Raw genomic sequence first — 17,256 nt, forward strand, 5'->3', positions numbered from 1 at the left:
GCTAGTGAATGGTGGAGTTGGGATTTGTACTCAGATTCAGTATGGCTCCAGAATCTGTACCCTTAACAGATTTTGCTATTACCAAATTCTTATCAAAGGACAATGTCCCTTACTAGAGTTTGTATTATATTGGGTGTTAAATATGTAAGCCTCAATTGTAGATTTTTGAAAAATTAGAGCCTTAGGGTTGCTTTACCTTGAGAGATGAGGCTAAGAGCAGACAGTAAGACCCCAGCCCACAGACCTTAGCACAAGGTTATTTAGGGAGTTAGCTCTGCAATGGTGTCCGTACATGGCTAGTATTCATCATCATGAAGTCAAGTAATAAAGCATGGAAACTTTTTTGCCTAAAAACTGCTTCTGGTTGTAAATCTCAGCCTAGGACCTGGCTGACCACTGCCATAAAGAAGGGGGGAGCACTTCCCCTTTTTTCTCAGGAGTATGAAGAGGGAGGTATGAAGGGTTCTCTTTCCCCATTCAGTCCTGGCAAGTGTTAAGGAAACACCAATTTATATATATCCAGGGTTGTCAATTCTAAGTACCACAGATATTCTAATATGACACAGTCCTTGCCCTCAAAAATTGACAAGGTGGAAAACGATTCTTTGTTCCCATCCCTGGCACACTAATATGTTCAGCAAAAAGAAGGTGAACTGTAGCCTCCAGCTCCAAAGAAGCAAGTCGGGTAGTGGGGCCGGCCAAGTTCACCGAATAATTAACTCCTGCATACCATTTGAGATGATATCACTCTATTCGGTGCTTGCTATGTGTCAGGCACTATGCAAAACCTTTTACCCAATACATGTTTAATCCACATGACTAATATATGTAGTAGATACTGTTATCATTAACTTTAGTTAAAGATACTGAATCACAGAAAAATCAAGTGATGTGCCCAAGGTTACCCAGCCTGGGTTGGAAATGGCATTTGAATCCAGGCAGTCTGAAAAGCTTGTGCTTTTAACTATTATTATTCACTATATTACTAATATCCTGGGTTAGGATAGCAGCAGGAGGTAAAAAGCTTAACTGTTAGAGAGGACTGGATAGAAAGCAGAAAGCCAAGATTATAAGTAAAAGTGGAGTAAGATACAGGGTCTTTGGACCTTGGAGCCCCAGTCAGTGAATTGCAATGCCTTCCAGGGCAGAGTTTGTGTCTTAATCGTTTTTGCACCTGGCACAAAGCTGGACCCATAATCAGTCTCAAAAGACATTATTGAATTGAATGATGGCTGAGAAATGTCATCTTTGTAGAAAAGATTGGCTCATTCATCATTATCTACAAGGTTCCCAATGGCAATGCTGCTTATCTACCAGGTGTTGGCAGTCATAGAGGACATGGTTGGTGGGGAGAGGGTGTGCTGGAAGAACTGTCAATATTACTCTTAGAGTCATTTATTTGCAGAGGCTTTCTTAACCCTTCCCTACCTTTGGTTACCAATCCTCATTACAGGCCCAGTGATATCAGGCTCTCCACCCCAGTGCCCAAAAATATGCTCCAGGCATTTCACTTATTCTCACAAAAAGATTGGCCTCTTAGAGGCAGAATTGAGCATTGCCCTCAGCCATCAATTTGACCTTGTTCCTGCCTTCCTGGTCCATTCCATGGCTATAGCATTGAGCAGACTTTGAGTAGGCACCCTGAACAAATGCCTTGCCCTAACTTACCCTCCTACCCCAAACTTGATTTGGCTTTGTTGCTGAAGGAAAGGAGAGCAAAGGTAATAGTCTTTGACAATACCTCTTTGTTGATTCGTAAGTCTCAGCCCTTTCCCCAAATTTTTTGAAACTGTTGCCAGAGTGGGAAAGTGAGGGCTATCGGCTCTTAGCTACAGGTTTTCTAACCTTACTAGGAGGGAGGGCTTGGGAAAGGTACATTAAAGGTAGGGCGGAACTGGGGGAAAACAAGTCTGGTACAAAAGCTGGGTAGCCAGATGTTCACTTTCACAGTTCTCCTATAAGACTGACAGGGCAGATATAGATTAAAATGAAGCACAAACTCCATTTAAAGTGCATTACAGCTCAGGAACCAGCTCCCCCTGGGCAGGAGAAGGAAGGAAAGGGCACAAGAGGCCACATCAGTCTCCTTCCTTATCTAGGGCCACATGTCTCTCTCCTAGCTTTGTGAAGGGTGATTTACACCCCTGGCTTGAATGATTCTCTTTCTGGGCTGATTACATCGGCAAATGCCCCCCAGAGGCCATAGCAGGATGGCCATATTCAGAAGCAGCAGCCAATAAATCTCAGAGGTTTATAGTGAATGGTCTCAATACCCTCCCTCCTGGCCCTCTGCCAGGTTAGCAGTGGAAGTAAGGAGCAGAGCTTGGTTTGGCGGGTTAGGGAATGAAACCCTCTACTTCCTTTCCTCACCCTTTTTCTCTCTAATCACTGCTTAGTTCTCATTCTTCAAGTCCTTCTACCTTTATCTTTTTATCCTGAGAGCAGGTAAAGAGAACCAGCCCTCAGCCCAATAAATATCCTTGCCTTATGGATAGAAATACTGGGCTCTGGGCACAGCGGTGTTTCTACCTAGCTAATTAAAATGATGAGGCTCCTAAATGGTCCCTCCAGCCACCTTTCTTAGTGATCTTGTCTTCCAGGGAAATTTCTGCTATTTAGTCTGAGGGGGTGTTAATCCTTCCATCCTCCCTCATGACTCTGAAAGGGCTGAATTTTGTTGGCCCTGGGATCTGGTTCCGGGTCAGCTCCTAGAAAAGACATTTCACCTATCTGGGACCCATCTTTGCAGAATCTTGGGGTTAAAGACAATGACCGAATCTTACCCTTGAAGATACTATGAGGAGAAAATGAAATCACAGATGTGCAAATTCTAAGAAAAAATAGGCTAGAAATGCCCTTGTGCTGGTTTTTTCAAGTTTTGTTAAAAGTTTTCGTATGTGGTGGCTGTTCCTTGGTGGTAGTGGGGTGGAGGAGAGTGAGAAAGGGTGCAGAGATACTGGGACGGACACACACACACACACTCCAGGTGGCGAGTCTCCCGGGGCAGCTCCCCCAGTGTCTGGGACAGAATACCTCCTCTAAGTGGACTCAGAAGCAGACGGCAGGTGGGCGGATTCGGATAGAGAGCACAGTCTTCCGTCTGCTCCTGGGCACTTGCCCTCCTCGCCCCTTTCCACTGCTTTCTTCGTCCAGAAGAAGCGGCTTGGTGTCCGTCTGCTTCTGAATTGGAGGGCGGCGCCCGCGACCCTGGTGGGGGAGTGTGAGCGCTGCACGAAGAGGGGTGGGAGGCGCCAGGCGAGGGGCCCCACACTCTGAGCTCCAGCGTGTGGAGAGAAGGGAGCGCAGCACTTGGCACAGGGAGAGCCGAGCGCCCGTGGGTGGACGCCGGCAGGCACCCCACGCCACCACCACTATGGCGTGCCCTCGGTACCTACGACCACCACAGCTCGTGTTCCTGCTGCTGCTGCTGCTGCTGCTGCCGCCGCCGCCGCTACTGTTAGTGCTCGGAGCCGGTGAGTGTCGTCCGTGCAGATATGGGGTACGGAGCCGGATTCCGACTCCGTATGGGGAGTCAAGGGGAGTGCGTAGGCGGGGCCCTGGATACCGCTACCCTGAGGGGTGAGACACTGCACTGCCACCTGGTCTCGGGCTTCTGTTTCTCTGAGCCTGGGGAACTGGACAGGGGAGCCCAAGGTGTCAGGAAGAGGTAGGTTCCATGCCTAATAGAGTGAACTGTCGTGGATGGAGTGTCAGCAGTGGTCAATACATCAAAGCATCTCCTTGCTCCGGGTTCCCCCTCTTCCCTTTTTTGAGGTGCATCTGCACCAGCATAGAACAACCCGGAGCCAGGCCACTTCCACGACAGCATCTCTAAGAGACAGGGAGAATCAGAAGCAGGACTCCGTTTGCTCCATGTGGGCTTCATCTCTTTAACCGCCTGTAAGGATTGAGGAAGTGGACTCTAGGTACAGGTGAAGAAAGACGTTTTTGTTAGAACTGACTTGTCACAAATTAGGGTTGTAAACTGCTGCTGGAACATGCTAACATTATTATTTAGTTGTATTGCTGAGAATATTGCTTACCACCAATCTACCCCCTTCAGGATATACTTTTCGTTACTGTTTTAGAGGAGAAAACTCGCAATTGGGCAAGATGGCTTTTTCCTGAAAGCTGCCCAGTACAGTGCCTTACCATATTATAGATTAGACAATAGGTGTTTTGTGGAATATGTAGTTCAAGGTTTGGTTTTAGAACCATGTTATTTCCTCATGGCTCCCAGGGAATGTGCCCATGGCCTTTGGGAGTAGGATGGGTGTGCTGAATCTTATGGTGGGGCTCCTGCCCAGAGCCTGAGTGGAGAGAATCCTGAGGCAGAGACCACACATGGACTGGTGACCTCAGTCCACAAGGTACGTATTGGAGAAATGCAATTTTGACTGCATGGCAGATATGGAAGGAAGGAGAGGAAGAACTATTTGTCCGGACTGCCTCCATTAGTAAATCAGGGCAATAAGGCATCACCAATGTGATTTGACTGCCCAGGAAGTTTCACTAACCCCAATGTATGGCTGCATGACAGGATCAGGGGTAAATGTTAACCACTCATCATTAACCAATTAAGTGGAACAAGTACCTCCCCATTATGATGAAATTTAACATAGCTCCCACTTTCTTTTGAGCTGCAATGTCCCTAAATCTACTGCTGCTCAGATATGATAAACTATCAGCTAAGAAATTAGGTTTACTTTTGAAAATTGTCAACTGTCCCCCTTCCCCTCCCTGGAGGCTGAGCAGCCTCAATATTTAGAAAAAATATGCTAGAAAATGTGTAAGGTCCAAGTTTATTGCTTTAACTGCAACGCACTTGTTGGGTACCTACCAGAAGTAACATCTTAAACATTTAGTATTTCTCAAACTGTTTAAATTCATGTCCCCCTTTTGATAAAGATAGAAATCTCATGCTTTCCTTAAATATTTTTTGAAACTTCACAAGCTGTTTTTTCATCTACCACATATAAAATTATCAAATATGCTTTTTGAACCACACAATCCCTTTGAAAATTCTGATATACCCCTACAAGGGGCCCAACCTCTCTTTTCTCCATCCCCTCCATTGAGAAACTCTGGTTTAATCCAATTCTCTCATCTTATATTTGGGAAACTAAGGTCCAGAAAGTGAAGTAAATTGTCCTAGGCAGAGCTGGGACTAAGGTGAGGTGAGTGAAGGGGGTGCCAAGAAACTCAGTAGTCAAGATAAAGAATATTTTAATGCAATATTTTTAAAAATCAAAACTAATGCCAAAAAATCCATGATGAAAAAAATACTGGAATTTTAAATAAAAAGAACAACAGTGTCCTGCTGAGGCATATTGGAGCTTGAAGCAAAAGGGAAAAATCAGTACTACTGATTCTGTCTTTGTTTATGCATTGGATATGGCATCAATCTCAAACTATAGGGTGCATATTACTCTCCAGTGAACTTGCTAAAATTCGGATTCTTAGACTTTATTGCCAGAGATTCTGATTTGGGAATTTGGGGATGGGACTCAGCAACCTGCATTTTACCAAGTAATCTAATTGATTATCATGTGATTGGAAGAGGAGGTTGGACTAACTAAACTCTGAGACCCCTCCTAATTTTAGGACTCTGATTGGAAACAGAGGGAAGGAGCCTGGAGAAATTATAAAGGTGGCTCACAGAATGTCTCTGTTATCTGGTTCTTAAATAGTAGGAGCTCACGAAGGACAAGCACTGTTCTAGGCATTGCTGACAGAGTAGTGATAAGATAGACATGGAAGTTTAAAGGGAGATATAATCAGAAAAAATTTTTTAAAAATCAAGTGGTTATAAGGGCTCTGCAGACAATTAGAGTAAGAATATATTAGAATAGCTAGAGAGTTATTTTACATGGGTTGGTTGGGGATGGCCTTTCTGAGATGACATTTAAGTGGTGAACTGAATTACAAGAAGGGTACAGCCAGGTGAAGATCAAGGGGATGAGCATTCCAAGCAGAAAGAAAGGATGGCCGAATGTTTTGGGAGCATGAATTTAGAAGATGGAATCAGGGAGAGCAATAAGAAGTCTTGGCAGTAGTTCAGACAAGAGATAATGGTGGCTAGAGGTAGTAATAGATGTGGAGAGAAGTGGGCAGATTCCAGATATGTTGTGGAGTTGACAGGATTTGTTGGACTGAATATGGGATGTGAAGGAAAGAGAATTAAGGATGACTCTTGGATGTTGTACCTTGAAAAACTGGGGGGTAGAGGGCAGGGTGATGGTGTTCTGTTACTCCTTGATAATGGCCCTAAGTCCCTTCCTCCAGGGCTGAGCTATAACCAACCTTGGTATTCCCGAGTGAGTGACAGAATCAGCAAGAGCTCCCCACCCCCACCCGTTCCCACTATAAGGTATTTTAAGTGACTCAGAATGGTCTTTCTTTTAGCATGCCCATGCACACCTTCAATTCTCTGCTTATGGTGCTAGCCCTGTCCAGGCATAGAGCTGCTCAGGGCCCTCCTCCCTGTGCCTAGCAGGGTCATCAGGCTCTGCTTCAAACAACTGTCCCCCTTCCCCTCCCTGGAGGCTGAGCAGCCTCTCTCAAACCCCTACCTCTTCTTGGGCCTGATCTGTTCTGTCCAGGTTGTGACAGCTGCAGACTCTCCACTTCTACTGGGCTTCTTTCTTCCCATACTTGTTCCTAAAGGCCTTTTGTGCCACCCCAAGACTTTCCTACCCAAGGCTTCACCTGGACTCCCCCTACCTTATCTTAGGACTTGATACTTCTAGGCAGCTACTCTGACCTTATGTGAGCCTCACCTAGTCTCCCTCCCTCGACAGGGGACCCCCTCCTTACAGAGAGCCGACTCGTGAGCAGTTGTATCCAGGCCAGGAGGAAGTGCCAGGCTGATCCCATTTGCAATGCTGCCTACCACCACCTGAATTCCTGCACCTCCAGTGTAAGCACCTCATCACCTGCAGAGGAGCCATCACTTTCTACAGATTGCTTGGAGGCAGCACAACACCTCAGGAACAGCTCCCTGATGAGCTGTACATGCCACCGGCGCATGAAGAACCAAACTGCCTGCCTGGACATCTACTGGACCATTCATCCTGCCCGCAGCCTTGGTGAGGCCTCTATCCTAGAGTGGACTAAGCTAGGGAAGCTGGCTCTTGGGGATTGTTTAATCCTTCAGCATATGAGCCACATGATATATTCCGATAGGGATAATAATGAAGCTTTGCATGTGACATCAGAAAGAAGTAGAGGGAAAAGCTAGTAGTATCCTTTGGGCTCTCCAACATTGCCCTCTCTTTTCCCTACTTCTCCTTTTCTTACCTGACAACACATGGCCTCTGAACCAGGCTGAGGCCCAACTTGGGAAACTCCTGGAACAGAAAGGTATGGAGAAGAGGGGGAAGAAAATGGTCTTAACCCATAAATGGCTTCAAATACAATGTAATCCATAAATTCAGAGAGACTGGGAGGCAGTGTCCTGATCTCCTTTAACAGAAGGATACTCATTAGCCAGGCGGAAGATGGTAGAAGAAGGCAGGCACTGAGAGAGCCAAAGAGAAGAGCTTTCTCTGACTCTTTCCATAGACCCCTCTCTGTATTAATTAGTTTTTACTGGACAATGCTGTAGTAACAGGTTTACCTGAAAAGAGGTAACTTTCAAAACAAAAGTTTAGTTCTTGCTCATGTTCTATATTGGCTGTTTCATGTGTCCCCTTCATTCTCGGATCCAGGCTGAAGGTGCAGCCTCTATCTGAGATATTCCTTCTCATGGCAGAGGAAAATGAGCAATGGGAAAACCATGTTATTGCTTTAAAAGCTTCTGTTCAGATGTTACATAAAATATTTCTGTTCACATTCCACGGACAAAGCAAATCACAAGGTGCACAAGCCTGACATCACAGGGTGACATTAAAATTACATGGCAATAAGAGGGGTATAATCCTACAGAGAGAGCAAAAAACAATACTATAATGTCCATAGTCCACTTGGTCAAAATATTCTTTTTTCCTCCCTTCCACAAGCAAAATATACCTACACACTTTCCAAGGATGATGTGCTGAGTTCTATCCAAACATGACATCAGGCTCCAAGTCTAAGATCTTGTGATAATTTCTATATCAGGTTTGGCTTCTCTTGATCTAGAAACTTATAGACAAGTCATCTACCTCCCATACATACTCGATGTACAATAATGGAGCAGGGACAGGAGAACCACAACAAACACTCTCAGAAAGCAGAGGAATGGGAGGCATATAGTGGACATTGATTCATAGCAACTCTGAAGTCCTGCTAGATAAATGTCACAAGGGCAGTCTTCTCTGGGAGCAGGGGTTCTTTAGTAAGGTCCTCTTTTTGCTCCATGGGAGTCACTCTAGCCACTGTTCTCCAGGGCTCTTGGCTAAGCTCTCTGGAAGATCCTTCCTTTTCCATTACAGTAAGTCCTCACTTAACATCATCAATAGGTTCTTAGAAATTGACTTTAAGCGAAACAACATATAACAAAACCAATTTTCCCATACGCTAGTTGATATAAACAAGAGTTAAGATCTTAAAGCATATTTCTGGTCTCAAAAACATCACCAAACTTCTAAATAATATTAAACATTAAAATAAACATGAGCTCTACATACATTTAAGAAAGATTAACATTAACAAGTAAGGTAATTATTTTCCAGCCTGTTTATTCTAGTTCGGGTTGTGGGTGGTCAGAACCTATGCTGGCAGCTCAGGATGCAAGGCAGGTACCAGCCCTGGATAGGATGCCTATCTGTAGCAGAGTGCACACACACACCCACACTCACTCATGCTGGGACAATTTAGACACACCAGTTCACCTAACATGCACATATTTGGGATGTGGGAGGAAACTGGAGTACCTGGGGGGAAAAAACACGCAGATATGGGGAGAATGTACAAACTCCACACAGATAGTGGCCCCTACTGGGAATCAGTCTTTTCTCCCCTCAACACTATGATGAAATGACATTGAACCAAGTGACATTATCCAAGGACCTGCTGTATTTTCTTTGGCCACATCTGAAGAGAGCCCTGGAGACTCTGATCTTGTTGGGGAGTAGGCAGCCTCCTGTCCAAGGAATGTTGCAGCATTTTAAATCTCGAAGTCACAGTCTTTTAATCCAAATTGGTGGCTCTTAGCAGTACAACTCTCTCAAAACGTAATTGCTTTTTGTACTTTGATTTCTGTCACCTCTTATGCCGGTAGTAGCCTTTCCTAGAATTCTTTTCAAGACATGCATCTCTTTCTAGACTGAATTAGAAGTATTTTGCCCTTATCAGCCTTCTGTGAGAGAGCCACTACCTTAGTCTTTTTTCCCTGAGCACATTTGTTTAACTGGCAAGATTTATTGGATACTATCTTAATCAATAGGAGATCTCCACAAAGGGCATGATAGCCACAAGCTTGATTTGGTCTTTGCTCCAATGCTGAGTTGTAATAGATCTTTTTACTCAAAGTATTTTTCACTATTATCTTTTACCATTTGAACATGAGACAGTTGTTTCTCTTAATACTGCAAGTACTAGAATTTCTGGATTCTCCCTTTTCTGTTTCCTCTCTATTTGCAAACTGGGAAGTTCTTCTCTGAGCATCTTTCTTGCCAAATGCAGCCAATAGCAATCAAGACAAACTAGTAACTTCCTTCTCAGCTTCTTCCCCTTAAAGCATGAGCTTATTCAGTACATCATCCTTCTTCCAAGTTTACCACCCACTACTCAGTCCCAAAGCCAATACTATATATTTTAAATTTTTTTTTGTTATAGCAGTGCTCCACATCTAGATACTAATTTCATTTTTAGTCAGAATTTCCTAGGTTATGCTGTAGTAGCAACCAACTAATTCCCCAAATCTCTAGCTTTCAACTACAAAAATGTACTTCTTGCTCACATTACACATCTGCTACAGGCTTCCATGAGTTGGCTTTGTCTTCGTTCTACCTGTCTTCTTCATCTGGGGATCCAGGCTGGTGGAAGAGAGCAACAGCAGAACCATGTGATGGTTCTTACAGTTTTTCCTCAGATGTAGTTTACGTTACCTGAGCGTACCATCCACTGGTCAAAGCAAGTCACATGGCCAAGTCTTACAGTGGAATGGGGAAGCATACTCCTCTCATAGGGAGTCTGAAAGTCACATGGCAAGAGGTGGGGATGTATAATCTTCCCACAGGGTGGGTAGCAAACAATTGGAAACGGTAATATAATTTACTTCATTCTTTCCCTGCTTTCCATTCTTCATCCTAATCGTTTCTGTTTCAGAGCTTCCTCCAAGACTTCTCCTTGGATCCTCTCGCTGCCTGCTTCTCACTTAGGAATGTCAGGTCTTCCCAAGTATCCAAACCATCCTCTCCTGTTTGCCTGGCATTATCCATGTCTCTTCTCTCCCAAAGATGCATTCACAAAGGCATATTAGATGACAAACCTGCAAACTCACTTCTCTCTCTTCCAACAAGATTTATTAACCAACATTTATTGAGCACCTACTGTGGATATGAGCTACGAAGTGATTTTATAAGGCCTAGCAAGCCCCCTTAAGGTACCCACAGCCCCTTAGAGGTGACTAAGAGAGATGTGTTTCCTTTGAGATCACTGTATCTTCTTTCTCTGCTTTTCTCAGTCAGGTTCAGGGGCCTGGCCTCACTCCCATTTCCTCAGCATGCAATGCATCTGCATAACCAAGTGGTCAGGCCTGGAACAGAGTCCACCAATTTCCCTTCTCCAGTAGCAAGAGAAAACAAGACAGAGTCCCATTGCCTGCTTATGGATTCACAGGCACTATACCTAGTAGTTAGGAGCGGAGATTCTGCAGTCAGATAGTCTAGGTTTCAAATCCCAGTTCCACTTCATAGCTCATATCAGCCTGAGCAAGTAACTTAATCTCTTTCATCCTCAGTTTCTTCTTACCTACCCAAAGCCTTCTTAGGAGGATTAAATGAGAGTGAATATGTAGGGATAGATAGAATGTGTGTGTGTGTGTGTGTGTGTGTGTGTCTTTTCACTTACACCATAGTGGCCAGCACACAATGTGCTTGACATGATAGCTTTACTATTCTTATAATTAAACCCAGTTTATTCGTTGAGCCCAGTCTATGCCTTTATGGCTCTGTTTTTTCATACCTCTGCACAGCTTACAGCTAGTTAGATAGAGATGATGCCTTTCCCTTCTTTCCACAGGGCTCTGAGGTCTGACTCAGCAGCCTTAGCCCCTCCCGCTCCTGCCCCCAGCCTGGTCCTCAGGACTCTGGTGCTTCCCACCTTATCTCTAGGTGACTATGAGCTGGATGTCTCCCCATACGAGGACACGGTAACCAGAAAACCCTGGAAAATGAATCTCAGCAAACTGAACATGCTCAAACCAGGTATGGAGAGAAACAGAGGCTGAGGTGTGGGGGCTGGGCCTAGACCCTGAGGGAAGGGTGGCTGGTGGGGAACACAAATTGGGGGGTTTGTAGGAGAAGAGTCCTCACCTGCCAGGTAACCAAAGCAGCATTGTGTAGGGTGAGAGTCTGAGCTGTGGGTCATGGTCTGGTTTTGCAAGAATCATTAAAGAGCATTGCTTATTAGGGAGGCATTTAAAGAGAGCCTATTAGGACTCCCTGGTTTCAAAAGGTGTGTCTCTACAAAGGGTTTGGTGGGAGTGGCAGCAGTCCCAGAAAAAATGTGCTTTAATGGAGTCTTTACCCTCATTGGAGGCAGCCACGGTCCCTGAAGACTAGGAAATTGCTTGTTTTCAACCATTCTAAAGGGATGGGCGAGGTGTTGGGCAGGGAAAGTAGAGAGAGTGTGACTCCTCTAGGGTGACTCAGGGTGGGGAGCCATCTGTCTGGCAAGGGATATGATGCATGTTTTTCATGAAAGGGAAGCTCTTGTATTAATTTGGAAGGGGATGCACACATATATACTCTTTGAGGAAGATGTGAGTTTTGTTACATAGTCATATATATTAGAATTTTGAGAGAAAAGCATAGGGATTTATACATAATAAATCCTAGTTACAAGGAATCCAGGAATTACCTTACTCCATTGTTCTGACTGCTGGAATATTCTGTTAATAGAAATATTCCCATAATTTCCCAAGACTCAAGAGTATGGGACCCTTTCGTGCATGCATTGGTCAATAAAAGACAGGCAAGTGATATTAATACTGAGTGGAATGGACAAATGTAAAACAAAACAAAAATCCTAAATAGAATTTGGCTGCATCTGTTTTTCACAGTTCGGAAAATGTTTTAGATTGATGTGAGGCCTCTAGGCTATGATTTCCACCATGAGATCTCACTCAATGCATAGGACTGAGGAAAGGGTTTTGGTTATTTGAGCTTTCTGGCTGCTTGAATTCTAGATAGTTGTTGTTTTTTAACCTAGTCAAGTTGAAGAGTAGGATGGTGATCGCTGGTGAATAACAGATTTGGTTGTGTGTAGAGGAAAAGCCTTGGATTAGAAGTGGCTTACACAGGGCAGTCCTCCCTTTCTTTCTACCCTCTGCTACCATGCTTGTTGAATCAGAGGGTTGAGGGGGTTCCTAGGGAAGCCGAGTTTGCAGAGTGTACTAGTGATTTAGTTCCACCACTCTCCCCACAGGCTCAGACCTCTGCCTCAAGTTCGCCATGCTGTGCACTCTTAATGACAAGTGTGACCGGCTGCGCAAGGCCTATGGAGAAGCATGCTCAGGGCCTCGCTGCCAGCACCACACCTGCCTCCGGCAGCTCCGAGCCTTCTTTGAGAAGGCATCGGAGCCCCACGCGCAAGGCCTGCTACTGTGCCCATGCGAGCCTGGCGACCTGGGCTGCGGGAAGCGCCGACGCAACACCATCGCCCCCAGCTGCTCACTGCCATCTGGGACCTCCAACTGCCTGGAGCTGAGGCGTCTCTGCCTCTCCAACCCACTGTGCAGGTGCAGTGGGCAGGGTGCGCACCATTCCTCCCAGGCTGCCTTCCCATACTGGCGCTGGGTCTGACCCCTCAGGGACCATGGACTGACTTCACCCAGCTGCCTTTGATATTTTCTGAAACTCTTTTCTCAGAAAGTGTATATAGTTTTTTATTTATGTAAAAACTTCAGAAAATATAAAAACATATAAAGTATCACTCAACATCTATCACCTGAAAATAATCTACCATTCTTCGAGAGCATTTCCTTCCAGTCTTTTTCGTACACAGATAACAAAATTTTTTTTTGTTATTTGCATCTTCTATCTTTTTTCACTTATGGTACCTATCTCATGAGCATTTTTCCATGGGGCAATATGGAATAGTAGTGAAGACAGGCTCTGATATCAGACAGATGTGAATTTAAATCCTGGGTCTGTGTGACCTTGAGCCCATCACTTTACATAAAATCCCATCACTTAACATAGAGTTTTACTTAGTCCCCTGTGGAAACTAGGATAATAATGCAGACCTCATAGGATTTTTGTGCGAGTTAAATTACATAATTTATGTCGAGTGCTTAACTTACTTGTGCAGAGTAAGTATTCAATAAATGGTGGTGCTTATTTTGTCATTCGTTGTCCTTTGACAACTTGATTTTTAAGTGCTTACATCTTATTCCATCTTATGGATGCCCCATACTTTATTTAATCATTCCTTTATTGTTGGATATTTTAATTGCTTTATTGCTATAAATAATGCAATAGGTGTTGCTCTTATTCTTTAATCTTTGTGCACAAATCTAATTATTAGGATTTGTTGCTACAAGTGCTATTACCAAATCAAAGGACATGAAGGTAGTTACTCCATATTCTCTAGCCAAAATCTGATCTGGCTTTCCTCTGCCTCTTCAGGACAAACCACCCACTACATTGAAGTGATCATACATTCAAGTGACATTTGTTGACACTGGGAGTCATACCAACCTTATTTTGCAACGTGGTTCTACCATTTACTTCTCTGTAATCTTGGGCAAGTTACTTAATCTCTTAGTCCCACTTTCCTCTTCTGTGAAATATTACATAGAGCTCTCAATAATCATACTAATACTAAGTACTTACTATGGGCTAGGTACTGTTTTAAGTATGTACCATTTAAACCTCACAAGAACCCAGTAAGATAGATACTGTTTTTATTTTTTTAAATCATCCTTAGTTTACAGATGAAGAAACCACATTAAAGAATGATTAAATAATTTTCTCAAGTTCACCCAGGTAGTAGGTCAGGTTTGTTAATGAGGTTTGGAATCAAGAAAGTCTGGCCTAGAGTCTGTGCTCCTAATCTCTCTGCCAAACTGCCTATTATTTTGCTGGTAGCTATTACTATTAGGTAATACATGCTGGACTGGATGATTAAGATATTGTTCCTTTCTTCAAGGAGTTTGCATATGAGTAGGGGTGACAGAGAAGTAAAACACCAATCTAACAATCAAAATATAAGGAAAACTGCAGAAATTTTTACAGAAAAACATACTCATAATTCTCATCATCCAAAGATAATGAGTTTTACCTATTGCAGGATGAATGTTAATAATAACAATATTTAACATTTACTTTTTAGACACTTAAATACCAGGCACTATGCTAAATGGTGTACATATATTCTCTTATTTCATGCTCACAAAAATCCATGATCTCTATTTATAGTCAAGGAAACTAAGGTTAAAGAACCTGTTTACGTTCTCATTCCTAGGGTTTGTAGAGCCCAAATTCAGAGTGATATGCTGTGGGAACTGGGATAGTAGTGCATTTAATTGTGACAGGAGCAGGCTTCACTGAGAAGGAAGACCTGGGCTAGGTTCTGAAGGCAAAGGAGGATTTGGCTAGAAGATGGGCATGTCAGCTAAAGGGGCAGCAAGGGTGAAGGCTGCAGGCCAGACCCTCAGTGGAGACTCTTGAAATTTCCTTTCTTCCAGATCACGCCTGGCAGATTTTCAGACCCACTGCCATCCCATGGACATCCTAGGAACCTGTACTACAGAGAAGTCCAGATGTCTGCGAGCATACATGGGGCTGATTGGTGAGCTGGGGCTATTTGTAGGGAGCCCACAGATTGTCCAGCACTGGGGATGAGAATATTCTGGCTACTGAACCCAAATGGAGTCCTCCTGAGAGAGGTGGGAGAGGATGGGAACTGAAGTTGAGGTTGACCTAGGCCCTGACAATCCCCTCTTCACCCCACAGGGACTACCATGACCCCCAACTTTGTCAGCAACATCAATGCGAGTGTTGCCTTAAGCTGCACCTGCAGAGGGAGTGGCAACCTGCAAGAGGAGTGTGAACGGTTGGAAGAGTCCTTCTCTCACAACCCCTGCCTCAGTGAGTATGCTCCACCTGCTCCCTCCTCTGTGGCCAGGTCAGCTGGATCCAGGGAGAGGGAAAGGGCCAACTTCGTGGTCTACACTGGCTCTATCTGTCTCCAGCAGACAGGGCAGCCCCCTCCTCAGCATAGGTTCACATCCCCCCAGCCTGGTGCTTTCTTCTTTTTCCCACTCTCTGAATGACCCCCAAGCTGCCTATTCAACTAGTCTGGGCCCCAAGGATACTCTTCAGTTCAAGGAATAAATAAGCAGAATAAGACAGTATCCATTCACACCTGCCACCCATCTATCCACTTATATCCCGGGGTCCCTGAGACCTTCCCTTTCCTTCCTTGGGAGCCTGAGAAATCTGCAGCATATACCCACTTCCAACCTACCTTCACTCTTCTCCTTAGCGGAGGCCATTGCAAGTAAGATGCTTCTGCACAGCCAACTTTTCTCCCAGGACTGGACAGACTCTACCTTAGCCATGATGGAACACCAGGTAGGGCCTCCTCTGTTATACTCCTCATACTTTTACCTAATCACCTGAGGACGATCCAGACAAGGCAGACAAGGGGATGAAGGGGGGTGACCTTGTTGTTACAAATATTGTAGACCTCTAATGGATACCATGTCTGAGGCTGAGGTGGTAAAAGGAGTGGAGCTAACTCTTGCATTTCTTCCACAGAACAAAAACCCTGCTCTGAGGCCACAGCCCTGGGTGCCCTCCCTTTTCTCCTGCACACTTACCTTGATTCTGCTCCCAAGTTTCTGGTAGCTGGACTCCTTGGAGGCCCTATTCCCCCTCTACTACATCCAGCCTGACCTGCTGCCTGCGAGAGGTGAGGAAAGGACAGCATCAGGAAGGAGGTGCAGTACACAACGTGACAACCCTGACTGCCCAGCCCCTGTACATCCAGTTTTCTCCAGATAAGGCCACAATAGAAACTGACTGGCTAAGTTCTCATTCCTTCTACTTATGACTCAGGCCGTCCCTCCTTAGGAATTGGTCAACACAGTTTAGCCATATCTTCTGGTGATGAGCAGCTCTACTTAGCTCTCTCCTGATCCCTTCATCCTGCCCGTCAGGATTACCAGGCTCTAACAAATCCGTCATTCCCTGTTGCATTCTCCAGATAGGCAGGGCTGGTTATTCTAAGGCAGCCTAGAAAGATATTCCCTATTGTTAGGAAGGCTGGAGCAGGACTCTTGCCCCTTGTCTCCTCTGGATGGGGGACAAGCTGCCTGCCTGCCCTTCCCTTCCCTGCCCTGTGATCCTACAGAGCACTTGAGCATCAGAAGCCAGAGCATTCAGGCCCTGCTTTCTTCCTGCTACTCTCCCAAAGTACCCCTGGCCTCTTGGATCTCGATTAAACACTTTGACTTAAAACTTTGTTCTTTTTCCATTTTCTCACATTGTGAATTTATACAAAACTAGAGATTTTACAGACAGAAGAGCATAGGCCAGGTGACCAGGAGACATAGCAACTCTACCACCAACTGCCGTATGACCTCAGGCAAGTCTCTCAGCCTCTCTTAGTATTTGACATAGAGTTGGGGAAAAAATAGCTTATGTGAGACCGCGAATCTGGTATCTGTCCTAGCTTCAGCCATTTCTGGGATACTGCCTAGGATCTGCCAGAGCAGCTGAGAATGGAGGGTCTTTAGTCAACCACAGAATTTATTGAGCACCTGCTTGTGTTACTGGTCTGCTCCATAATATAATGGGGGCCAGAGAAAAGGGGAAGCTGGTCCTTGATCTCATTTGCAATCCTATTGGGATAAAGAAACAGCCACCCATACAAAGTAGTTAGAAGACTATATTTCCAGAGCTGGGGACATTTGTCTATTAACTCATTCACTCACTCTTTCCATAAGTATGAGTGCTGGCTCTGCATTGCGCTTTGCTAAGTGCAGAAGATTCCAAGGTAATAATATTCAGATTCTGTTTTCAAGCCTTTCACACACCAGAGCAGGGGAATAGATGCGACAGTCAATTAAAAGAATGCATTGTGATAAGTGCTGTACAATAA

The 17,256-nt window shown here is 44.7% G+C and overlaps 1 protein-coding gene across 2 annotated transcripts; it reads left to right on the forward strand.

The window, feature by feature from the left end:
• Positions 1-3: 3 nt before the first annotated feature.
• On the forward strand, positions 4-16,613 carry GFRA3 (GDNF family receptor alpha 3). 2 transcript variants are annotated; one of them, XM_016160663.2, is made up of 8 exons: positions 3,374-3,473; positions 6,801-7,088; positions 11,259-11,351; positions 12,574-12,886; positions 14,837-14,940; positions 15,105-15,239; positions 15,637-15,725; positions 15,912-16,613. In XM_016160663.2, exons 1-8 carry the CDS (start codon positions 3,374-3,376, stop codon positions 15,999-16,001), a joined length of 1,212 nt encoding a protein of 403 aa, XP_016016149.2. In that variant the 3' UTR covers positions 16,002-16,613. The 2 variants fall into 2 exon arrangements, with proteins under 2 accessions (XP_036080934.1, XP_016016149.2); XM_036225041.1 differs by lacking the exon at positions 15,637-15,725 and having other exon boundaries at positions 4-3,473.
• Positions 16,614-17,256: the final 643 nt, after the last annotated feature.

Source organism: Rousettus aegyptiacus, unplaced genomic scaffold (genome assembly GCF_014176215.1).
Source record: "Rousettus aegyptiacus isolate mRouAeg1 unplaced genomic scaffold, mRouAeg1.p scaffold_m13_p_7, whole genome shotgun sequence".
NCBI lineage: Eukaryota > Metazoa > Chordata > Mammalia > Chiroptera > Pteropodidae > Rousettus > Rousettus aegyptiacus.